Raw genomic sequence first — 26,627 nt, 5'->3', positions numbered from 1 at the left:
TCGAGAATCAATGATCTTGGTCAATTTGACTCAAAGATTGAACTGACATACAACCTTTGAAAAAGACAACATTTGAAAACACGCCAAAAAAGGCAGAAGAAGACATGGCAAACCAAAATCTGAGTCAAATACCCATTGGGGCTAATTTGGGTGTAGCATAATTGAATGTGGCTGTAGGGAATAAGAATATTAGGTTGATGGGAGAGTATATGGTTTCATGAGTCGTGGAAAGACAATCGAGTATCGTATATCCGACATTTGGACACTCAGTTTTTCACTTGAGGATGAATATGATCAATATGTTCTAGAATACACTAAAATTCTTTGGGTGAGCTAACGAAAATCCCAATGCTTATATCTCTAGATTTCTAGACATGTGTGCAACAATAGAATACCCATGGGTTTCAAGTAAAGCAATCTGACTGAGTTAGTAGAAATATCCATTCAACACATGCAAATGAATGGATAAGAGCTTGCAAGTTCAGGGTGTAGTCGTCAAAAATTTGACAAATCAAATGGGACAAATAGCCAAGGCACTTTTAGAGCGACTCTACCAAGAGCATTGCCTAGTGACACTGAAACAAACCCTTAGTAGCATTGCAAGGCTATAACTACTCGAAATGGGGTACAATTACCTGAAATAAATGTGAGAAGACCATTTGCTATACAAGAGAAGGTACCTTTTACGGTTGATGAGCACTTGAAGAATCTAAGCATAACAAGAGGATACATCAAAGGATCTAAAAGTAAAGGTAACTATTCTTGTCAAAGAAATTGTTCAACGACTCCCATTCCTACATAGGCTATAGAAGCATAAGCTAGACAAGTAGTTCTAGAAATTCCTTGAAGTATTCAAAAAGCTGTAGATAAATATACCATTCATGAATACACTTGCACAAACACCTAGCTATGCAAAATTTATGAAGAAGATACTCACAAACAAGAAGAAGCTGGAGGATTTGGGGATAATAATGTTGAAAGAAGAATTCAGAGTAATTTTATAAAATAAACTGCCATCTAAACTAAATCACCCAGGGAATTTTACTATCCCTTGTACTATTAGTAACATGAAATTTGATAAGGTTCTCTATGATTTAGGTGCTAGCATTAATCTCATGCCTCACTCTATTTTCAGGAAACTATAATTAGGAGAGGCAAGGGAAACATCGATCTCTTTGTAGTTGGTAGATAGGTCTATAAAATTTCTAAGGGAAATTATTGCAGACATAATGGTAAAGGTCGATAAATTTAACTATCGTGCATATTTTGTAATTCTGGACACGATTGAGGAAGATAAGGATGTGCTATTGATATTAGGAAAATTGTTCCTTGCAATAAATCAAGCCTTACTAGATGTCCAGAATGGATAATTAATGCTGCAACTAGATGATGAGCATGTAACATTCAATGTCTTCAGTGCTATCAAGCCATCCTCAGTGCTATTAGATAGCTGTCAGCACATTGATATGGTAGATTTGGCTATGGAGGAGACTTTCATTCTTGAGCATGCTTAAGACCATTTGGAGAATCTTCTTGTCCATTCATAAGATAAAAAATCAATAGTTGAATAAATAAGTCAGATTGCCTACATTATGGAGTCTACTCCGTCCATCAGAAAAAGACAATTTGAGGAACTTGGTATAGGGCCTAGAAAACCATAGCCTTCTATTCAAAAAGCATTACATCTCAAGCTAAGTAACTTCCATCACATTTGAGGTATGCGCACTTAGGAGAGTCAAATACACTCTTTGTGATTATCGCAAATGAGATAACCGAGTTGGAAGAGCAGAGACCACTAAGAGTTCTACGGGATCATAAAATAGCTATTGGGTTGTCTTTAGGACACATCAGAGGGATTAGCCCATCAATATGCATGCACAAAATCATGAGGGAAGATTATAAGCCAATAGTGGAAAATCAATGCAGATTGAACCTTACCATAAAAAAAGTTATGCGAGTGGAGGTGTTGAAACATCTTGATGCAGGCATCATCTATCCAATCTCTGATATTAAATGAGTTAGTTTGGTTTATGTTGTTCTAAAGAAAAGAGGGATTATAGTGGTAAAGAATGAAAATAATGAGTTAATACAAATAAGGCCAGTCACAGGATGGAGAGTTTGCAAAGACTACAGGAAATCGAACCGTTCAGCTAGAAAAAGAATACTTTTTCTTACCCTTTACCGACCATATGTTGGAAAGATCAACGGGGCATTCACATCACTATTTCTTAGATGGGTACTTAGGCTATAATCAGATTGCAATGGCTCCGAAAGATTAGGATAAGACTATATTTACTACATGTAGTGCCCTTGCCCCATTTCAATGCTTGATGGCAATTTTTTCAGAAAGGGTGGAGAAAATCATCGAAGTGTTCATAGATAACTTTTCATATTCAGTTTATCATTTGAAAGTTGCCTCTCAAATTTGGGTATGATCTTGAAGCGATGTGAGGAAACGAATTTGGTGCCAAACTGGGAGAAGTGCCACTTCATGGTGCAAGAGGAATATTATTTAGGTACAGAATTTTAGTAGATGGTATTGAGGTAGACGGAGCAAAGATTCAGGTGATAGAGAAGCTACCTCCACCAAGTTTAGTTAAGGGAGTGCGTAGTTTCCTCTGATTTGTAGGGTTCTACAAAGCCTCCTTGCAACTTAAGTGAAATGGACACACCATTCAACTTTTCTGAAGAGCACTATTTCTTAGATGGGTACTTAGGCTATAATCAGATTGCAATGGCTCCGAAAGATTAGGATAAGACTATATTTACTACATGTAATGCCCTTGCCCCATTTCAATGCTTGATGGCAATTTTTTCAGAAAGGGTGGAGAAAATCATCGAAGTGTTCATAGATAACTTTTTATATTCAGTTTATCATTTGAAAGTTGCCTCTCAAATTTGGGTATGATCTTGAAGCGATGTGAGGAAACGAATTTGGTGCCAAACTGGGAGAAGTGCCACTTCATGGTGCAAGAGGAATATTATTTAGGTACAGAATTTTAGTAGATGGTATCGAGGTAGACGGAGCAAAGATTCAGGTGATAGAGAAGCTACCTCCACTAAGTTTAGTTAAGGGAGTGCGTAGTTTCCTCTGATTTGTAGGGTTCTACAAAGCCTCCTTGCAACTTAAGTGAAATGGACACACCATTCAACTTTTCTGAAGAGTGTGACATTCTACAACACTCCAAAAAAAAATAAAAATAAATAAATAAATAAATTTCAGCATCAGATATAGCTACATTGGATTGGGAACTGCCATTTGAGATGGTGTATGACACTAGTGACTATGTGTAGGGACAATACTAGGTCAAAGAAAAGAATAAAATTTTTCGCGTCATCTACTATTTGAGCAATATTTTGACAAAGACAAAACTAAATCATGCACCCACAAAGAAGGAGCTGCTAGCCATTGTGGTTGCCTTCGATAAGCTCAGATCATAACTCCTGGGATAGAAGGTAATTTTCCACACAGATCATGTGCCCTTAAAATATTTGATATCTAAGAAGGATGCGAAGGCTAGGTTGATTAGGTGGATACTTCTTCTTCAAGAGTTTGATTTGGGGAATTGTGACAAGAAAGGAAGTAAAAATTTAGTCGTAGATAAAATTTCATATCTTTGCAGTTGATAGTAGGCCATGGTATGTGGATATAGTGAATTAATTGGCATGTAATGTGCTTTCACCTAAGTTAACACACCACTAAAGTAAGTTCTTCTTCTCGAAGTTGAAATATTATCATTGAAAGGATCCCATATTGTATAGAAGGGATGCTGATTAGATCATTTGTAATTATGTTCCGAATGAGGAGATCTCTCATATTCTGGAGTGTTGTAACTCTTTAGCTTACTCGAGGCATTTTGAGTCTTCTAAGATAATGTCAAAAGTTCTGTAATCATGGTTTTATTGTCCTCACTATTTAAGAATACTCATGAATATGTAAAAAATATGATTAATGCCAACGTACAGGGACAATCTTCAAAAAGAATGAGATGACTTTGAAAGAAGTGGAGCTCTTCGATGAATGGAGAACATATTTTATGGGACCATTTCCATTCTCCTACAACGATTAGTATGTATTGGTGGCAGTTGACTATGTATTGAAATTGGTAGAAGCCATAGCAACATTGAATAATTATGCTCGAGTGGTTGCTAATTTTTTGAAGAATAACATATTCTCCTACTTCAATACTCGTACGACTATTATTAGTGATGGAGGTAAACACTTTTACAATAGGCTTTTGGAGTCAGTTTTACCAAAATATTGGGTAAAACATCGGCTTGCTACACCATATCATCCCCAAATAAGTGGTTAGGTGGAAGTTTCAAGCAGGAAGATGAAACAAATGTTCGAGCTTATGGTGAATAACTTAAGAACTAATTGGTCAAAGGTACAATGTGGACTGCATACAAAACACCAACAGGCATGTAACCATATCGACTGGTGTTTGGCAAAGCTTGTCACCATCCAGTAAAGTTAGAGCATTGAGCATATTGGGCAATAAGGCAGTAAACATGGATATGATAGCAGCTAGAGAAAAGTGGATGCTGCAGCTAATTAAATTAGATGAATTTCGGATGGATGCCTATGAGAATGCAAAGCCGTATAAGGAGAGGACAAATAAAGTGCATGATAAATATGTCCAAAAGCTTGAGCTCATTCCACGTCAAATAGTATTGTTGTTTAATTTAAGGTTGAAACGTTTTCCCAAGAAATTGCAATCTATATGGTCTAGAACATTTACAATTGTTTAAGTCTTTCCACATGGAGCAGTTGAGGTGACTCATGAGATAAGGTACCTTTAAAGTAGATGGGCAACATTTGAAAGCATTTTGGGATGAAGATTTTGAGAAAGAGAAGTCACTTACCCAACTCCATAACCTAAAATAATACAACTGCAAGTCTAGCTAAGCAATGTAAATTAAGTGCTATTTGGGAGGCCACCCATTTTTCTAACCCTTTTATTTATTTTGCTTTCTATACTGCACTGCATATAGATTTATTTTGATTATTAATTTAAATTAGATTTAGGTACGTTTAAATTTATAAGGTAATACCATACTATGATATTTTCCCTTAGGTCTTTGAATTTATTGTTGGTTATTTCTATTATTTGGATTAAGTAACACATGTTCCGGGTCACTTGATCTTAATGTTTAATTTGATTGCTATGTACGGAACATGATGTTGTAAAACACTCAACCAACATAGATCAAGAGAAAAGTATGATGAAGGAGGTTTTCTAGCCCTTAACCATAGTGCCTTACACATTCAACATACAAATTTGGGAATACCTTTTCCCTTTTCTTCCCCCTTTTCTTATATTCTTATTTTTTACTTTAGGATACTGAGGAATCAGTCTTAAGTTTGGGAGTTGGAAATACTTTGAGTTCTTTTGTTTTTGTGGGTTTACTTTATTTGTTTGTCTTAATATAAAAAATTAAAAAAAATCTTTTTTATTAGGTTGTGTGTGCCTTTGTGGGTTAGATAGTCTGGTTGACAATGAAGATTTAATTTGAGATATACAGTTGTTCATAAACAGTGGACATGATGCATACTAAATTAATTGAAACTAGCCTAAAAAAATGTGATATTATATGCGCATTAGAATTGAGTTGGACATTATGATGAAATGAATTGATTCATATACTTCATAAGTTGATTTGGTTTGACATAGATGCGTTACCCACATCATACTAAATTATTTATTGTTAGATCAAATCTAGTACAGTTTGGAGATGATCTTATTGTTGTAGGAAGATGTGGATGTGCATATAGATTCCTTGTGTGAAAAATTATGTGTCGATTGTCTTAAGCTAACGGGATAAAGTGGTCGAAAATCTTAAATTGGAGATCGGTTTGCTTGAATAGGTTCTTGAAAAAGGACATTGCACTAACCAAGGCATAAACTTTTTTTTTTTTGAAGTGTGAAACTTCTCTTTTAAGCCTTTATGACTCAAGTAATTAAGTCTGAAAAGATATTTAAAAACTTGGTTCTCTAAAGTTATCCGACTTGTGAGTCATCGGCCTAAAACTCAACACAGGGGTTATTTAGAAAGCAATCAGAGATCATGTTGTGCTAATAAAAAAAAATAGTTCTCTTCGAAGTTTTTGACTTGGATTATTAAGTACATAAGGATGTTTAAAATTCGATGCCCTAAAGTCATCTGATTTGTGAGTCATTTGCCTGAAGCTTACTACATATGTTATCTAGAAAGTTTAAGGGAGAGAATACAAAAAGAAAAATACTTTTGAAAATCAGAAAAAGCAAAAAAAATTAAATGCCTTGATTAAACCTTAACATTTGTTTAATGGAATTTGACTTTCATTATGTGATGACTTGCAACTAGTGACGTCCACTTGAACTAGAAAAGGTGCGGATAGTGATGAATAATTCAACCTTTAGATTACAAGTTGGGAATTAGTAAAAAGAAAAAATAATTGGTGATGTGTGAATCATACGAGAAATGAAAGGATTTAATTAACCATAAAGGATCGAAAATTGAAACAACTCATATATTTATTATTGATTACTTAATTCTTCACATACACAAGTCAATTTTGCATTGAAAGAGTGGATGTTGGTTTGGTGTTGTCACTTTGAAGCATGTTTGTCAAGTTAACACTAAAATTTTGAATCCTTAAGCAAAAAGACAGATTGTCTAACCAAATATTTCTGCACGCATATGCGTATCTGTTATTATTTAGATTATGGTTTTGTTTGAGGACAAACAAATGCTTAATTTTGGGATGTTTGATAAGTGTGTTTTATACACTTATTCTGAGCCTAAAATGTCGATATTTGGTAGTTCTTCTAAAAAAATATATTCTAAATTGTTGTGTTTTAATGTATGAAGGTAAAACTCAATGATAGAATAAAGAATTTGAAGAAACAAAAGGAAAACCTTGGAAAAGAGTGAATCCAAAAGAGATGGACAAAGCTGCAACAATCCAATAGTTGAATTGGGCCATGACTTGAAGATTGAAGATATTAGGGGATCAATTGGATGCACTTGAAAGCTGAGAGGGCTAAACTATAGGCGAAAAGGAGAGAGGAGATGATGCGTAGAAGTTTGGGGACCAAAATGTGAAAAAATGATGAAGGCGACTAAAAATTGTACCATGCGACCGCATAGTAGTACAATTTACCATGTAGTTGCATATAGGCCTACTGAAAAAATGTCTAAGCATCACACTTGAACCATGTGGCTGAACATAAGGAACTATGCAGTCATATAGTTATAAAAGTGTGCTGAGTTTCAGTTTTCCTTGTACGACTAAAACTCAACTTGGTAAGATTTTGGACAATATCTTTTTCCTAGATTCGAGCCATATAAATGCTTGAACGCGCCATACATATGGAAGAGCCTTTTTCATGAAACAAAAACAACTCAAGAACTTGAAGATCTCGAGAAAACTATATTGAAGAACAGGGCAAAAGTTAATTTACAGGGGTTTTCAATTGGGAAATTGCAAGAGGATTATCAAGGAGATTTCATACCGGAAAATTTGCGCAAGGATTGGGAGGAAAATTTAAGTGATATCAAGAATATGTGTTTCTCATTAATTATTCAATTTTCAAGTGATGTTTATTAAACTATCAATGATTTCTTATAATTTGAACATGCTCGGCTAGATTGATACATTGCTAGGATGAGATGAATTCTTGTTAGGATATTTTCGATTTGAATAATTGGATTGACGTTAATTTGTTTAAATGATTGGATGTTCATTATACCTCTATGCTTCTCATAATTTCTATAAATTTTCTAGCTTGATTAATGCTTTCTTACATGTTCGTATATTTGATAGAGATATAGAAAGGTTACACATGGAAATGGATTTAATTGCTATCAAGAGAAGCTTTTAAATAAAATAGAAAAATTGACCAACAAGAATGATATCAAATTGTCACTTTCAATTGTTGAACTAAAAATGGATTAAAAAGGGAGATTCTACATTTTAGGATTACATCTCACTAATTTGATAAAACTTTACTTTGCTTTCGAGTTAGTTTATAATTTAGACATTAATTGCTAAAACATTTTATTGCTATTTGACTAAGAGTATTAATAGCTTCAATTCGATTGAACACATTCTTTTCTGGGTTCGACACTTAATTCACCATTATATTACTTGATCACGATTCTGTACCCTTGGGGGTTGTCAAATAGTCACATACCTATGCGAGGCATGGGCGTTAAGAGGTCTACAAAAGCATTTTTTGTTTTAATAGTATTTAAAATTTTTAATCAATTTAAAATTTATTTAATAATGCATACAAATTATACTACCAAATGTAGTTTTAAAAGTTTTAACAAGATAAATATATTTTCAAATGATAAACAAGATATATTAAGAGTGAATGCTAAACGAACGTGGCTATGTCTTCCCCATTGGCTGGAGGCCTGTCCCCCATTGACCCAGACGTATTTCTCTTGGAGGGACATGGCCAATGCTGCCCTATCCGTCTAGAACAATTCATATTATAACAATGCTAATTGAAATATTTGGAGAGTTCTTAATTTTTATTAATTAGTTACAGATAGGAAAATGATTATCTAACTTAATAAAATATAGATAATGTCATGAAAAGAGAGAAAAAGAAAAGAGAAGATAAAAGTCAATAGATTTTTGTGTTTTATTAAGAACCAAAACCATATATTTATAGGGAAGAATCGGGGATAAAACGCTAATAATTTCTAGTGTTGCAGGGGTACAATTTTCATTCATTAATAAACTTAACATTTATAACACTCCTCCTTGAATGACATATTATAAAATATCTACCTCGTTAAAACTTTATTTGATAAAAACCTTATGGGATACAAAAAATGAAGGAAAACAAGTACAGTTATTTTGTAGTATAAAAAATAAATATTGCTTCATTAAAACCTTACTAGAAAAACCTAGTGGGATAAAACCAAAGCGAAGGAAAAAGAGTGCAGCTACTCTCCTAATGTTGATCACTAAAAAACTATGGGTAGATGCATTCCAATCTCACAAATTTGTTGGAAATTGATGTCGCCATTCTTTTGAAGCTCATATGTATAAAAGAATTTTGAAGAAATATCCTTCGTCCTATCACCTTTGATATGGCCTCTTTTGAGGTGTGCAATACAAGTTACATTGTCTTTATATAAAATTGTTGTACTATCTTTTGCTGATGTTAACCCGTATGATGCTTGGATATGATGAATCATGTTCCTCAACCATACACATTCTCGGTCTGCTTCATGAATTATAATAATTTTTGAATAATTTGAGTATGTTGCTGTTAAGGATTACTTTATAGATCACCATGATATAGTTTGTCCTCCATGTGTAAACACATATCCTATTTGTGATTTAACTTTATATAGGTCAGAGAAAAAACTTGCATCTACATATCCCATTAAACCGGATCTCTACTTTTGAGAATATAATAATCCCAAATCAACAGTGCCATTTGGTTAATGAAAAATATGTTTAACACCATTCAAATGTTTTTGAGTTGGTGTAAAGCTATATCTTACAAAGAGATTTATAGAAAAATTATGTTAGGTCGAGTTCTGTTTGCAAGATAAGTTAATGCTTCAAGTGCCCTAAGATATGGTACTTTAGGGCCAAAAACCTTTTTCTTTATCTTCAAGTAGACAAAATGGATATTTTTCACATCAAGTGATCGAACAATCATATGTGATATCAATGGATGTGCATTGTTCATATAAAAAAGGTTTTAAAACTTTTTCTATATATGTAAATTGATGAACAAATAATCCTTCTGGTAAGTATTCAATATGCAACCTAAAACAAATTTTGATTTTTCCCAAAAATTCATCTCAAATTCATTTTTCAAATAATCAGCAGTTTTGTCGAGTTCTTTAGGAGTTTCGATTAAATTTAAATCATCAAAATAAACTGCCACAATTGCAAATCTAATATTTATTTTCTTTATGAAAATATATGGACAGACTTCGTCATTTTATAGCCTTCATTCAAAAAATATTCGCTAAGACAATTATATCACATACGTCCATTTTATTAGATCAATCATTGCTTCGATTGATATATTTCGGCGCATTTATTTTGATTCCTAGCTATATGATGCAGTATATCATATATAAAATTGATGTCGGCAATTTTTTCTTTTAGATTCTATTTGTCTTCCCATAATAAAATAACTTGTTGAAATATCTTAAGTTTCATTATTTTAGACTCCTGAGCTTCTTCTGAGATCTTATAATTTGTTATGTTTAAATACCCATCAAGAGTATATGTCTCCTTAATGAGACCAACTTTGCTACTTGCTTCATTTTCATTTGAAGATATTTTTGTATTGGAATCGAACATCATCACATTTTAGGTGTATCATAGATATATCAAATATAATGCTAACAAATTGTCCTCATAAGACATCAATTCATATTGGAGCATTTAAAACTGATACATCATATATTGTTTATCTCTTTGATCAGTAAATGCATCTAACAAAATAAATTATCTTTCGAATTTTGGTACGAATGATATTTTGCAAGGATTTAGATGATGATGCATTTATACATGATTTTCAACTTTTTAATTCCTTCCCTTAAATGCTGAGAGAATTGTCCAATCAAATTAACAATAATTTTCTCAACGTTACAAAATATTACTTATTTGGGATAAGGATTCAAACTACACATTTATTCTCAACATTCTTTATTTTCCATCTTAGTGCATTGTGGCGGTATAATTTTACATATACTTCACTTTCAAAATAATTAGATGAATAAATTAGGCTTTGACCATAAGCTAATTATAATAGGGTGAACTATGATTTTGGGATAATATGTAACAGAATTCCATAAATAAAAATAGGAAATATTTTGTTCATAATTAAATTAATTAGGGGCATTTAACAAACAATAATATTAAATCATTTATCAACATACTAATTAAAACTTATTAAAATGTTGAAATTTATTCCTAGTAGCATTAACAAGACATAATCTTGATCATATAATCTAAAAATTATGCTCATAATTTTAAATTAGAGTAGTAATTTCGCATACTTCAGGTTACAAATACCATGCAATTATCTAGTATATGTATCAAATCTTCCAAATACAAATAATATTTAGATGATTAAAGTGGATGATGATGAGACCTCATTTACCACCTTAATTAACTTTCGGAAGTATAGGAAATTCAGTTCCAATTTTAACTAGTAATGGTTAATGAAAAATTTTCATGAAAGAGAACAAACGTCATATAGGATTGAATTGAAGAATCTTCTAGTTTTTCATTGAATGTCCATTTGAATTTTTAATTTTGCATCATTATTAATTCAGTGATGATCAAACTGGTCATGCCAAACAATAAAATGAAATTGAACTTATGGTTCAATATAAGATATAATTCGACGATTTAATTTCGAAGAATACAATTAAAACTTATATAATCATATATTATTCGAATAGTCAAACTAATCAATGTCCTCATGACATTAATTATATGTTTTCTTCCAAAGATAAACATTAATTCAAAACGATATCTTATTTGAAAATATGCTACTTCGAATGCACATTATATTTAATTATTGCTTCTTCAAGAGCAATATGTCAATATTATTTTAGAATACAAAAAATTATAATTCATGCTCTTCAGGAGTGATAAATTAATATTATTTTTGAATATTAATAATATAGAAAATTAGTTTTTTTTTTAAAAAAAAAATTGCAACCACATATTGAGTTGTTTAGTTTGTGTTTCTTCAAGAACGCAATGAGATTTATATTATTCAGGATTGGTACTATTTCGAGAGTACGTTATATTTTATTGCTGCTTCTTCAAATGCAATAAATCAATTTTCTTTAAAATATTGGAAATAATATCACGCTCTTCAGGAGAATAGACATAATATTCTTCTAGAATATTAGTTGTAATGTTGTACTACTTCATGAGCAACATCATGATAAATTATTAATTTAATATTTATAGAAGAACATATAAAAATATTTAATTAACATAGACATGATATGATTCTCCATTTCCAGTGACACCCATGACATACCCACCCTCCAGGCCGATCTGGATCCTCATTGCGCTCGTATAAATGTGTTAATAACATCAAATGAAACTCAAAATCAAGACCTACAGCCATTTTCCTTTACAGCGAGTTTGGCTGCTTCAAACCTATTTTTTGGCTCAGCGCGATGACCCACGATTGTGGATCACTTGTACTAGCACCACCTCTTCATGATGCATCTAATGTAACCATGGGTCATCATCAATTTTGTCCAAAAATAGTATAATCACGCTCAATAATTCATGCCAAAGAAGCACTGATCGATCCCCTTTCAATTGATCATTCTACAGGGCTTCAATTCATCAATTCAAGCATAAAATCTTCAATTAATGTTCAATAAAATCTTCAATTAATGTTGAACATGGGTCCTTCATCAATTGCAGCAATTTATCAACCAAACGAATCGATATTTGGATTGAGCTCAAGATCTATGCGGTCGAGCGCGAACTCAGATTTTCAACCAACTGAAGGTCCAAACCTATTCCGCTCCACAAATTACACCATAGGAAATTCAAGTCAAGAATAATCAACACTAGGTCAGGCTCCAATTACTCCATGAATTCCTCCTATTACAAGGTCAACCTCCTTTGACCTTCTACAAACTGCCCTAATAAATTATGTTATTTCTGGTCGGATTCCAAGCACGAAACCATTGTTATTGAATCCGGAAGCCTGAAACCCCTAGGTTGATATCCATTGAGCCTAATTTGGTTGGTATTGTTGCATTGGGACCCCTGCCAAATTTCATGATAAATGAGCCTGCCATTTCAGCAATTTGTGCGAAGGATTAGGCTACTATTACTCTACCAATGACCTCAACACATCCAAAAATCCCTAGTTTTGTCAACTTGGCATCTAATTTAAATGAAAATGTGACATTAAACGTGTCTTCACACGAAAATCAGAATACTAGACCAACAGCTGATCATCGCAATCCCCGGCCTTTACTTATCTGATTAATCAAGTTAGTCTACACACAGTCCCAAAGGCCCAGATTTCACCATTCCGCGTTGTACCCCTAGGATAGTTACTGCTTTTTGAGCCCCCTACTCAAGCTAAATTGTTACCAGTTGGTCATACATCATAGGCCAATGGAAAGAAATCTTATGCTACTGTCCTCTCAAGCAAACCATTTATTTCTCAGGTCGAGCGGAGTTAGAGAAAATATTTTGCACCTATCCTTCAGGTCTCATAGGATTCCAGAACTCAAGTTTGGTCCTAAGGAACCATTCATGCATATGGGGGAACTTCCTGACTCCTTTATCGAGAAAGAGGAGGAACTCCGATTGAGTCATACAAGTTCACACTTGTAGATAAATTCTCTCACTGCAAACCTCCCATAGCTAAGGTACTTGACATTTTTCAAAAATTTAGTTTTAATGGTGATTTTATGATAGGTCTTATTGATACATCACATATTTTAATCCATTTGGTGCATGAGAATGACTACTCACGGCTTTTAAATGGATGCCTACTTTCAGCCCAAAACATGAGACCCTTATTGTTGTTGTATGGGTTTCCTTTCTACTACTACCCATTTACTTTCAGGCCAAGAGCCATTTATTTGCATTACCTAAGGTAATTGGAGTTTTACTTTGCATTGATGAGTCAACATCAGATTTATGCCGACCTAGTGAGGCATGGGTATGTATAAAGGTTGATTCGGTGAATAAGCTCCCTGATAAGATTTGGATTGAAGGAAGAAGCGTGGTGGGTACTGGCAGACTGTCCTACATGATAAGAAGCCAAACTATTGTTTTTGCCTTAGACACTTTAGGCATATCGATTAGCACTATTTTTTTGGAGCACCACCACAAGTAGCAATTATTGTTGAAGACCATATTCCTAGGCCTACTATGGGTAAGGAGGTTTTTTTAAGCTTTCTAAGCAATGGGTTCCAGTCCATAGAGAATCGAGTGGATAGCAATTTAGTGACAATTTGGGCACATAGAATCAGTCTACTTTACAGCCTGCTCCACCAGTTAATACAGATGATATACCAGTCCCGACTGGTACATATAGTCATGTTCACTCAGTTGTTCCATTAGTACATCTCACGAGCCATGCAATTCAGCCAGCTCTCAGTTCAGTTGCTCCTCTAATTAGCTCTGCATTGCCATCTACTTCTACTATAGTTGCTACCACTATGGATTTTCCCAGGTTATTAGGACCATCTCTACTTTATATTTTGATCATCTTGTGAATTTTATTGCCTGAGAATCATTGATACCACACGACTTAGATTATGAGGATATTAGAGCTGCATAGATCATCGATCTATCTTTGGTTCAGACATAGGAAACTATTACCACTACTGCTCTCCCTTTTTGTTAGCAGAACATAGAGTCATCTATTCCTTCTCTATATTTTGAGTAGTCAGATGCAGAGAATATATTACAGATTGATGTATAACAACAATAAATATCTTGTAGATCTTCTGTTGAGGATTTGGTTGGTATGGCAGGGCGGACTGGGGATGATTGTTTTGTCTGAGTTACACGGAAGAAATATCCACGGGTTACTAACACTCTACATTCAAGCAAGAGGATCACTAGGAGTCAGTTACATGGTATCTGCTCATATTTCCTATCCCTATGAGTGCCATCATATGGAATATGATAAGTATAGTTAGTTTATCTACTCGCAGGCACCTGAAGAAATTGATTCGGCTTTATCAGGTTTATCTCTTGGTTATTCTGGTCCCTTTTATTCTTTAACACAGACTTGCATTTATTCAACAATATCTATGCTTTGATACTGGAGTACAGAATGAGTCGAACAAAATCTATTTTTTTTGGAATATGGAGACTATTGTTACTGTTATTCATGATCATCCCTAGTTCTTTCACGTTAGATTTGAAGATCCCAGACTAGCGCGTCCCATCTATTTGATCCCTGCCTATGTCTCATATGATGCTGCTACCAGGAGGGATGTGTAGGCAAGACTTTACATTTCCTTCTCCATGTAAGATCGTTAGCTAGTTGGGAGAGACTTTAATGTTATTGCACATCATGGTGAACGCACTAGTCACAACACTCGTGATCGAGGTTCTGTTGCTTTTTCTAATATGATGCTGGATTGTAGGTTGGAGAATGCTGGTTTCTATGGGAATTGATATACTTAGACCAATGGTTGGGTCATGAAAAGACTAGATAAGTTTTGATTAACTGCAACTTTTTATCGACAACCTACAATGAGGCCTTTGAATTGGACTTCATCTGATCATTCTCCTTTGTTTCTACCGTGGACATCTGATGAGGATCTAGGAGCCAGGCCTTTATGATTCCTCAGTGCATCGACAAAGCACTATGATTTCTCAGACATTGTCTCTCAGAAGTGGTCACTTTCGACTCATTTTGTAAAGATGTCCGCTCTCTGGAAGAAGTTTTTCAAGTTGACACAGGGTCTACTTTAGTGGAATCAATGGATATTTGGTTATATTTTCCAATAGGTGAGGGAATCTGAGGAGAGGGTCAACCAATCAGAGATTGATTTTGAGTGTGACCCTACACCAAAGCATTGTGATTTATTACATCAGGTACAGGCTGATCTGAAGTGGACTTTTTCTATTTAGGAGGGCTCCTGGAAGTAGAAGACCAGTTTATGTTGGGTGTGTGGAGGAGATCACAATACCTTGTATTTTTACGTGATGGTTCAGGGACATCGGATCAAATCTCCTACAGGACTCAAGCAGGAAAAGTCTTATCTTCTACTGATGACATTCAAAGATCGGCTACATCATTTTTCATGACTTATTATCTGCTTCATTATAGCCCCTGGATCCCATCCATCCAGACATCATACCCAGGCTGCTACTGATGGAGGGGGATAATATAGCACTTAGTTGTCTCCTTTTGATTCATGAGGTTTGGGAAGCGGTCTTATGATAATGTCACAGACCTAGATAGATTTTCATCATTATTCTTTTAGCATTGTTGGGATATCATACAGGAGGATCATTACAATGCATTCGTTGGTTTTTTTGAGGGTGGACATCTGTCTCGTGGTTTCGTCGCTACCTCTATTGTTTCACTCTCGAAAAGGGAGAATGCTTGTCGATAGATAGAATTCAGACCTATCAGCCTTTGTTAGACCACTAAGCTGTTGAACACCAAATTGAGCTCATCACTGCCCTGTACTATCTCTCCGCATCAGGGTGATTTTATCCTTGGTCACCTTCAAGGTGATAATGTGTTATTGACTTAGGAGCTTCTCCACACTCTGGATAATAAAGTACGATGGGAAATACTATGCTGAAGCTTGACATGGCTAAGACTTACAATCGTATGGATTAGGGAGTAATTTATTCTATACTGGAGGTATTTGGATTTGATCAATTGAGGATTGATATGATCAAATGGTGCATTTTCGAGTGTCAGTTCTCAATGCTTCTAAATGCCATCCATGTGGTTTCTTCCCATCCTCACCTGGGCTCAGACAGGGTGATCCCATCTCACATTCCCTATTCATTATTACTGCAGACTATTTCTCTCACCTTTCAACTTAGAGGTTTCAAGCCTATTCCACTATGCGATATTAGCGTGGAGGTAGCACTAATATCTCACACCTTTCTTTTGCTGACAACACGACCATATTCTCGAATGGCCAGAAATAGTCTATTAGGAGGGTCTTCGACTATTTGGAGCATTACGAGAGGGTTTCTGGCCAGCTAGTGAATATAGACAAAAGTGGTCTTATACTACCTAAACTGGTACGAGATATTCAGATAAAGAGACTTGTATTCTTGAATGGGTTCATTCATCAGTAGTAGTTGTTTACTTGTATTGTAGTCCCCTTATTTAAGGGGACTAAAAAGAGTTTCTTATATGATGACCTTATCATGAAGGTCAGGAGCAGGATATCAGGCTAGACCTCTCATTTACTATCACATAGGGGCCAAATTACTCTATCTTTTTTAAATTATGTGGCCTCCCGAGGTTGCACTATAAAAGTTGGATAACATCTTTGCACGGTTTCTATGGGATTCCAAGGATTAGGCATGTAAGGAGATTTGCTTTCCAACAAACGAAGGTGGACTAGGATTCAAGAGACTACAGGATATTGTGGATACTTTTTCTATGAAGCTTTGGTAGTTGTTTCGATCTGATAATTCTCTTTGGGCTCAGTTCTTAATGGGAAAATATTGTATGGGGACTCATCCATCACTTGCAGTAGTTCCCTACTCAGCATCTCCTACCTGGAAGAGGTTGAAAAGTGTTGCGCCACATCCTAAGCCATACATTGCATGGTACCTTAGCGCAGGACAGATGTTCTCTTGGCACGATTGCTGGATAGGTAATATTATATGGCATCTCTATTCCCAAACAGGAAACACATATTTGTGAGGGTGCAGGATTTTTTTTATGACACTGGGTGGGATTTTGGATAATTACTATTATAGGCTCTTTCTCCTTACATGGCGAAGCAGATTGGGGGAATACCTGTATGTGTAAATGTCCCAGACCATATTGTTTGGAGGACTACTTTGGATGGTAGCTTTGCTATTAATTCAGCATGGCAGCTAATCCGTTTGATTCACCAGTTTAGGACTCGTGATTATTATGGAGCTCCACTTTGCCTACCTCTATTTCATTTTTCTATTGGAGATTATAGCAGGATCTCATTCCAATAGTTGTAGTCATTCAAAGGAGGATTGGGTGTTAGTTGGCCTATCGATGTCAGTGGTGCTCTGAGATTTAGATCATCAGCCATATTTTCACTTGCAATAGGATTTCTGATCAGGTATGGCAGTACTTTGGAGACATTTTTCAGATATCTATGAGATCAAGAGAGGGGGCTCAAACAGAGATTCCAGAGATGGAGATATTCTAGACAGTATATTCGCTGTGGACATATTTGCACCATCATTCCTCTACTGATTTCTGGTTTTTATGGACCGAAATGAATGATGCAAAGTATAGAGAGATCCGCATGGTGTGTCTAGATGGATTATTTGGAAGGTATACCACATTGTCTCTCTCCTTCATATGCGAGAACTTCTTAAACCCTTGCAGTAGAGAAGTGACTTAACACTTGCACCACTTCTTAGTATTTCTATGGCTCTCCATTCTTTACTATCGCATATTATGGTTGTTTACTGCACTCCACCAGTGGGATCTTACAAGATCAACACTAATGGATGCATCAAGGATGGATTTGCAAGTGGTGGGGCCATCATTAAAGACCACACAGGACATTGCATCAGGACACTCTCAGCATCGTATGAATGTTTGATTTGGAAGTCAAGCTCAGAACTATACTGGGTGGGATTCTATTGGCTAAAGGAATTGGGTTATTAGCTATTTGGGATAAGGCAGATTCGACCGTGGCTATTCACTGCATCACCAGCGGTGGAGGACCATGGAAGATTCAGGGCACTCTTAGGCAGATTAGAGACCTCATTTCCTTTGACAGAGAAATAGTTTCCCACATCTACAAAGAGGGGGACCAGACTGTAGACTCGCTTGCTTCAGAGGGTTGGGATCACCGACACTATCAGAAGTATAGACCATCTATCTATCACGAAAGATAAGGACACTAGTGCAGATCAACAAACATGGACAGTCTAATTTTACAGGGAAGTAGTACTGTTCTATTTATTGCCTTGACTTCTTTTGTATTCACTTTTGCATTGTTTCTTTTTTGGAAGTAAGGTTTATGTTATGTTCCCCTTCTTTCCCGTATTCTAGATTTTTATTTATATATGTGGTTGGGGAACCCTTAACCCCAATCAACCTTCCTCGGTGGACCGTAAAAAGTTACTATGGATGAGTGGATGTCTTTATTTGAAAAAAAAAACTATATTTATAGGGAAGAACCAGAGATAAAACGGTAATTGTTACGCCTCATTTTACGAGCCTCGATACCGAAGTGTCATCTCACCACCGAAGCCAAGATCAAATAGACCACTCCGACCTTCCCGAAGCTTCTCCGAAGTGATACATAGATTACTCCGACCTTCCCGAAGCTTCTCCGAAGTGATACATAGATTCCTACTACTGATCTGCCGAAGTATCCCACTCCGAGGTCGGGTTCAGGTGGACCCCGGTTAGAATATCCGTCGCCAATTTAAGATTTGTTCTGCATATAAGGTTTAAATTGATTTGACGTCCCCATGAGGCTATTTGATGTGACTTATCAACTTTATGTCAATTCAACTCGGGGGAAACAAACTGTCCGCCCACTCTACAGGCGCGGCTGATTGACGCCTATGAGTAGACGCTTCATATCGTCAGATATATACACGTGTTCCACATCCCACGGTTCATACCACCTATAAATACCCAAAGTTTGGCAAGAGGCAAAGGTAATGAAACTCTCAATACATAGCATTCCATAACAAGTTTATATATTCTCCTCCCACTCTATTGATTGATTTGTGTAGCCCTAGGGCACTGTTCTGACCACTCAAACCTGATTTGACCGTCAGAGTGTATACGGCCGCCACCCTCGTCGGTTCCGGCCGTGTGCGCCTGACTATTTATTCATTTTACAGGGAGGAATATGTGGAGTAGCTATAAGTTGGCCACGTGGAGGAGCCATTTTTGGAGGTCAACAGTAATAATTTCTATGGCTGCAAGGGTATAATTGTCATTTATCACTAAACTTTCCATTTACAACAGATAACTATTTAAATAATAGTATAATATACTACAGCCAAATCGAAGGTACAACACTAGGAGAAATGTTGAAGTTACCCAAAATTACTGCTGCTACTTATTTTTGTTGCATCTCTATCTAAATATCTCTATTTGTAATGCTTGTCTTATTCTGTTCGTCTATATGCTTGAAAGTGCTTAAGACTTTCTTCTTTCTTCCTTTTGATTTTCTTTGTGAAAATCGTGTAAAAGAGGAACGTTTATGTGTGTGTTGAGGAACAATAACCTCGTCTTAGTGAGAGGTACTAAATGTTGTAATTTTGAGAGTTTTTTTGGTTTTGTGTTTTCTGTGAGTCAAGTATAGACCAAATAAATAGAAAGATCAAAGCAGTAGAAGAAATAACATGTGCAACAAATATTTAACTAGAAATAATCATTAATAATTTACAAAGAAATGAAAATGAACAAAAAGGGAAAAAAATTGCTCCAGATGAGGGTTTTAATATTTTGCTAGAGGTTAGTTTAATCTAACTCAGTTTCATCCTAAGGAGCAAAAACTAAAATGGAAATAGACTTTTAAATTTCCTTGCCGAGACATGTGACTAGTGCCTAAAGAATTTAGAACATTTTGTGTACTAAGAGTTCCTCTCTTCATTAATTGATGCTAATTCTACTTCTGCAGAATCACTCTCATTTTGCTGGTCAGATTCATAAATTTCTTCCTCACCTCTGCTCAGAGGCTCTTCAAAGATGCTCACATCTCTGCCTTCACTAGAAGTGGGACCTGCGACGTCTTGGATGAATTCATGGCTTTCCTCCCTATCATTGTGTCTTGAACGAAATTTTGAAGAGATGAAATTGAAGCACATTTGGCTGTACAGAGCAGTCAGGGCAGTAAACTTTCGTCCAACTGATGTCTCAGAGCAGAATACAGCAAACAAAGTAACTGATCCTACTATAATGAAGAGGCCTCCAAAGTTGTAAAAAGTTAGACTGGAAGTCTGTTGCGAAACTGTTGAGGAAAGTGGATCTTGAGATGAGTAGCCAGGTCCAAAATTTGTTCGTTCAATAGATGTCATGTTTGGACCTTGAGTGACGGCCAAGATTGCTCTTGAAAAATATGATGTTAACGGAGAGTGAGCAGGAAATGCCTGCTTAGGTGATGAAGCAAATAAAAAAATGAACTTCATATGAAACAAAATATCTAGAAGCAAACGTCTATTGTTAAAGAGGTTGTTTGGTCTAAAACAATTTAGGTTGTTAAGGCAGTGAATGGAGAAATATAAGTATAAACCTCTATAATACCTTCCCTGAGTTGGCATTCTGAGTCCTATTCTCTTGAACTTGTACCCTAAGGAAATGATTGTGTATAAGATAAAGAACGAGAAAACTTACGAAACCAAATCCATCTGTCCTGTAGGTCGGTCCAACCATTTTGTATTGAGAATCGTACTTCTTGAGGAAAATCTTCATGTAAGGAATCTCATCAAATATGGCATCTATGCCTCCTCTTTTACTTCCTCTAGACATAGCCTTATGGTAATCTTCAACTGATGAGTAGCTTTTGAGCCTTGACTCGTGAATGTGAAGTTGCTCTTTCAAAAATTCTTTCATGAAGGAACCCTCCTGATATCCCACATAGTAATCCTCAGAAAATGCAAATTTTAATTGATCTACTGTCAAAATTGCTGATAAGTTCGCTGTGTAGCTCTGCATAAGGATGAATGCCATGAACAGCCAAAACACCAATACAAATATCGACCAGCTATTGGCCACCATACTCCCTGTCAAGAGTATACAGAGTCTCATGTGAATAAAGTAATCTTTATGGTGCAGATTGAAAAATGTGGTGTGTTTCTTGCTCTAGCTTATAGGCGTGGACTAAATATTCAGTAATTTAACTGGACATTTCTTAGTCAGTCTGGAACAAATGGTTTTGTGTCTATGTCCAGTTTTCCATGTGACACACACAGGAGCCAATTTTTCCAGACTATCCAAGGAGAATCAAGACGATTGGAAAATAAAAAACTCAAAAAAATATCAAATTACTTTCAGGAAATGCAAGAACTGCTATCGGAGACCAGTAGATCATTCTAAGTCTCTCTCTGCGTGGCCTAATGGACTCTTCGTTGGTGTTTTGTACTCTGTGTTCTAATAGTCGGAGAACAATTCCCATCAAGACACAAGCCAAGGTGATTGCTAACCAAAGATCCCACCTCAAAGGTTTTATAAAAATCCACATGTCAAAAGGCTTCTTATTTTTTACCACTAGAATGACTCCTGATTCTGAATATGGCAGCGAAAAATCAACATAGTTTGCTCGTGGTGCCCAAATTGTCGTGTCTCCCACCACCATGTCAAACATCTGAAATTTTATTTTTGCAAGGAACAAAAAAAGGCGAGGAAGTGCTATAAATCTTTGTGTAAGCATGAAGAACTGTCAGAATATGATCAAATATAAACAAAGAGAAGTGAAGAGTAATGACTTGAAGATTAAAGTACCTGAGGTATTCTGTGAAGCATTCCATCATAGCTCCAATTAATATCGTTACTGTCATTATAATGATAAAATTCGTAATTAATAGGGAAAGGTAACCATGGCAATGTAGCCAAGAAGATATCAATTGAAAAACCAGTTGCATTTGTAAAATTTGTTGCAGAATCTATCGTTACATTTACAAATTCTCTGAATCCATTTTTCACTGGAACCCCAACTCTCAGTTTTCCTGTTGCAGGAATAGCCCAACCTTTTGGTCGCGTGACAGAATCTCCAGGCCACAAGACATTTTTTAGATTTTTTGTAGATGCTGAGTATGTAGGTTCACCAGTTGAACTTAATTCTCTGGATATTCCTCTGTCCAGTGTCCAAAATCCCACGGTTTTCTCTCCAGTTCCAATTACATTGAATATCTCAAAGGCTGGAGGTTTCAATTGCCCATTAATCAATTGAAAGTCTCCACTCAGGCCTCTGAATTTTGTGTTTGAAAATTCACTCAGAAGTTTTGGTCCAAATGCTGAGATTTTCATGTTTGTATCGTCTGTTCCATTTTTGCTGGTGTTCACATTCAGTAAGCTGGAGTTTACGGGTCCAATCTTCTCTGCTGCAATTGCCAAGGAGCACACTGTGTCGTAAACCCACAAACCATAGACATTGAAGTCCCTAATTGAACCTGTACTTTTCTTCGTAACCATATTCCTTCGCCACCTTTCTTGGAATCTGTCCAGCTTTTCTGACCTGGATACATAGGGCCTTATGCCCAAAACACCTTCCATTGAAGCACGAGCAACAAAGTCCATAGAATTTAAAAAGTTTGACAAATATTCAGTGATAATCCACGCGTACCCTTCAGTCATCATTCCTGCTTTTTTGGCAAGAACAAAGAGCCGGTGACCAAGTGACACATTCATGTGCACCAGGAAAACCCTCGTTTGCTTTTCTTTAAGCTTGTTGAATTCTTTCAATATTTGATTATCATCTGATGATATGGAGATGGAACTCATATATGTTATCCCAATTTCAACCTCTTGGAATGCTTTAATTAGATGTGAAAGAAATTGATAGCCATAATCCGTGTCTTCATACAAGATCACTACTTCAGGCCATTCATATCCTTTGCAAATTGCTGCAAGAGCTTGAGCTTGATATGTATCATTTGGAATCGTCCTGACAGAGTAGCGGTTTTGTGCTGAGGGAAGAGCTGAGCTTGCGGTGAAAGAAATTACCGGGACATGAACTTTTCCTCCAAGTTCTGCAACAAATTTGTCTTCTGTTGGACCCTGTGGTCCTAAAATCCCTTGCACTTCTCCACGCTTCAGTAACTCTAGAGCTACATAACATATCAAAAAAATGATTCATCTTCAAGTTTGAAAGAGAATAGGGGATATTTGTTAAGTTATTTACATTACTTTAAATATCCTAGGCACACTTGTTCGTTAGAGAAGTGGTAGCCTATGCTTGGCAAACCCCTGACCTTTTTATTCAGTTAAAAGAAGAAATAGTAGATATTCATGTTGATCCTAAGCTGTATAATGCATAAAAATTCATCCCAACGATTTAAGCTATTTCTTCCGTGCCTGCTTCCACTGGATTTACATTGCCACTCATGTCCACTGGGAATAAGTAAGACACATGGGACCATGACCATAACTTCAATTTGGGCCTTTCTATGAAGAGTAATGCTACTTAGTATTATTGATATCAAACACCAGTTTATGTGACAATTGCATGACACTAAGTGACATGATTCATTTAATTAAACTTATCAAGTGTGACTAGTACTAGATAATATTATTCTTCTATGAATGGGGGGGTGTGTATTTTTTTTTCCTCTTCTGAAGTTGATCAATATTAAATTACTAATAGAGTAATTCACAATGAAAATGTGATATGTCTTATAGTTTTTCAAATTAAATATGATGAAATAGTTAAATCTTAATATTTTTAGGATGGATTGACACAAGTGTTCGAGGAGAATTAGAATGGCACTATAAAATTTATGTGTTATTTTTGGGGTACATGGGGGGCAAATAAGGATGTCCATTCGGTGCCCCCTTATTGCGCACCCCTCTAATAGGGCGGGGGGTCGTCGGACACCCTTATGTTTAGGGTTATGTACCCTAAGAATAATTCAAAATTTATTTGGTTTGATTGAGACAAATTAATGAAGACGAAATCTCTCTCGATATACCATGCAAATTAGCAAGATTAAAAATATCACATTTTATATTTTTAAAAATATGAAATGATGGGAGAACTAAGGAAAATTTCTAGCGCATATATCAATGAAAATTATAACCAAAATTAACAGGTTGACTAGGCCATACAGAGTCAAGTTTAAAGAGCTGACCACTATCATGACAAGATAAAGCTCTATGGGTTGAGTTCGAGAAATCAAAGCTAAGAGAAAGTCTAACTCATCCTTAAAAATGGGGGAGCTCTCCCTTTTACATTCCCTAATATAGAAATCACAAATATTGAAAAATAATTTCTGTATTGTGTTCCTTACCCCCAAAATTTTTTCATTCTTTCACTTATAACCCGTTTGGCCACCATTTTTTGGAAATGAAAATGGGTGAAATATTGTTTTTTTTTTTTAAATGAGTGGTCGAAAATGAAGGAAAAGTTTTCGATTTACATATAATATAATTTTATGAAATATTGTTTGGTTAAAAATAAGAGAAAGAGAGAAAAAGAATATAATTAACATTAATTTAATGAGATTCAAACGGGAGCTTATTGAAGTATAAGTATTGTCTTCAATCTTCTTTTTGGTCAAATTTTTACAACTTAGGAAAAGGTCATGGTACTTCCGATTCATACCCAACCACCTAATTGGTTATACTCAAGATTAAGCTAGTCATAGTTTTATTAATGCTTGATCGGTTCAATAATAATAATAATGATAATAATAATGCTTGACCGTTGTTTGTTTGTACTTATTACTTTAAAAATCGAAATCAAATTTTAATTTTAATTACAAATTTCGCTCCTCCCATTTATCCATCACTTATTGCCATATTACAAATCCTAACAAGGAGCAACTCAATCGATGGAACAATGATTTTTCAATGAGCTGTACCTTTAATTGTTCTACATGTCATGTACTACTAGAATTGACAAATTTCGTCCTTAGCTTGCCTCTCTTACTTAACTTTCTATAATTTTATCCTACTAAAAGTACGAGATGTGACTTAAGCGTACAATTCTTTAAAATATAAAAGCAGAAAGTAAAGAAAATTAAACTTTCTTTGAAAAAATTACACAAGATTGAAGAAGTTTGGCATACTCTCAAACATCGTCCTTGTCTCTTGGAAGGAAAAAAAATTACCACGATAAAATAGGTAAAAAAAAAAAAAAAAAAAAAAAAAAAAAAAAAAAAAAAAGGGTGAAAACTTTGCACATTTCTCATGAAGGAAAACCATTGGAAAACAATTAACTTGTGAAGTAAAATATTTTAATGTGAAAGGAAATTTAAAAGATTCACTTGAGCTTCATGCGACTTTTCAAAGTAAACCATTTCTATATTCTTATATACATAACTTCTATTTTAGTATAAATTAAAATTCAAATTTTAATCTAAGAGCATGTTTGGTTTGATTAAAATCTGATTTTAATTTAAATTAAAGTCAAATAATCAATATTAATCATATGAGTTCCACAATTTTTCAATCACACATTTCAAAGACTTTTATCAACTTCTACTAAAAAAATCTAATTTTATTCTCCACCAAACATCCACTAAATCAAAGTTAACAACTAATTTTAATTTTAATACACATTTTAAGAGATCTACAGCTTTTTAACTACACATTTTATCAATTTTTATTAAAAATTACTAAAACTCTAATTTTAGTCCCTACTAAACAGAGGCATAATATCAAGCAACCAATGATGAAATTTATTGATAGAAAATTTTACTTAAACAAACATTTTGAGTTCTTTGAAGGGATTACAAAATACCTGCAATATTAGTATTGAGCAAACCCTCAGCATCCTTTCTGCGTAAGTGCAATCGTGTTCGGTAGTTTGGATGTTCCAAATAGAAATCGGAGAGGGCCATGTTTATGCACAGATCAGCCATGCTTCCCATGGGAGAATCTAAATCAAGAACCACTCCAATGTGAACCAATGAATATTGAGAGTTTTCATTATCTTTTACATTTATTGCAGCAGCAAAAGAATAGTTACCATTAATAAACCAGAGGAAGAGAATTATAAAGCAAAATTTGGTTATTGGCATTGCTGTTTTCTATCTTAGCATGAAATTGTGGTTTATACAGAGAGAGCTGAATTTAGTTAGGGAGAATCTATGTATTTATTCTTGGCAGATTTGAATGTTTCAATATCTTAATGAAGAGTATTTTAGTTGATTAATTCAACACGCTACATAGATTTTTGGTGAATTTCGTAGATTCTGTTCATCGTTGTCAAATGTCAACTGCAATAAATATTTAGAGGGACAGATAAAGAAACTTCTTGGA

At 35.1% G+C, this 26,627-nt stretch overlaps 1 protein-coding gene and 1 long non-coding RNA gene across 2 annotated transcripts; one reads left to right on the top strand and one right to left on the bottom strand.

The window, feature by feature from the left end:
* Positions 1-12,040: 12,040 nt before the first annotated feature.
* On the top strand, positions 12,041-20,950 carry LOC111404036. Its single transcript, XR_002704638.1, has 2 exons — positions 12,041-13,395; positions 20,329-20,950. It is a non-coding gene; the product is annotated as an uncharacterized LOC111404036 (long non-coding RNA).
* On the bottom strand, positions 20,038-26,449 carry LOC111404035 (glutamate receptor 2.3-like). Its single transcript, XM_023032750.1, has 5 exons — positions 26,107-26,449; positions 22,149-23,473; positions 21,696-22,011; positions 21,042-21,430; positions 20,038-20,797 (listed from the first exon to the last, which is right to left on the bottom strand). Exons 1-5 carry the CDS (start codon positions 26,384-26,386, stop codon positions 20,282-20,284), a joined length of 2,826 nt encoding a protein of 941 aa, XP_022888518.1. The 5' UTR covers positions 26,387-26,449; the 3' UTR covers positions 20,038-20,281.
* Between the last annotated feature and the right edge of the window lie 178 nt (positions 26,450-26,627).

This window comes from Olea europaea, chromosome 11 (assembly GCF_002742605.1).
Source record: "Olea europaea var. sylvestris chromosome 11, O_europaea_v1, whole genome shotgun sequence".
In the NCBI taxonomy this organism is placed as follows: Eukaryota; Viridiplantae; Streptophyta; class Magnoliopsida; order Lamiales; family Oleaceae; genus Olea; species Olea europaea.
This window is presented reverse-complemented; position numbering and strand designations above follow the sequence as displayed.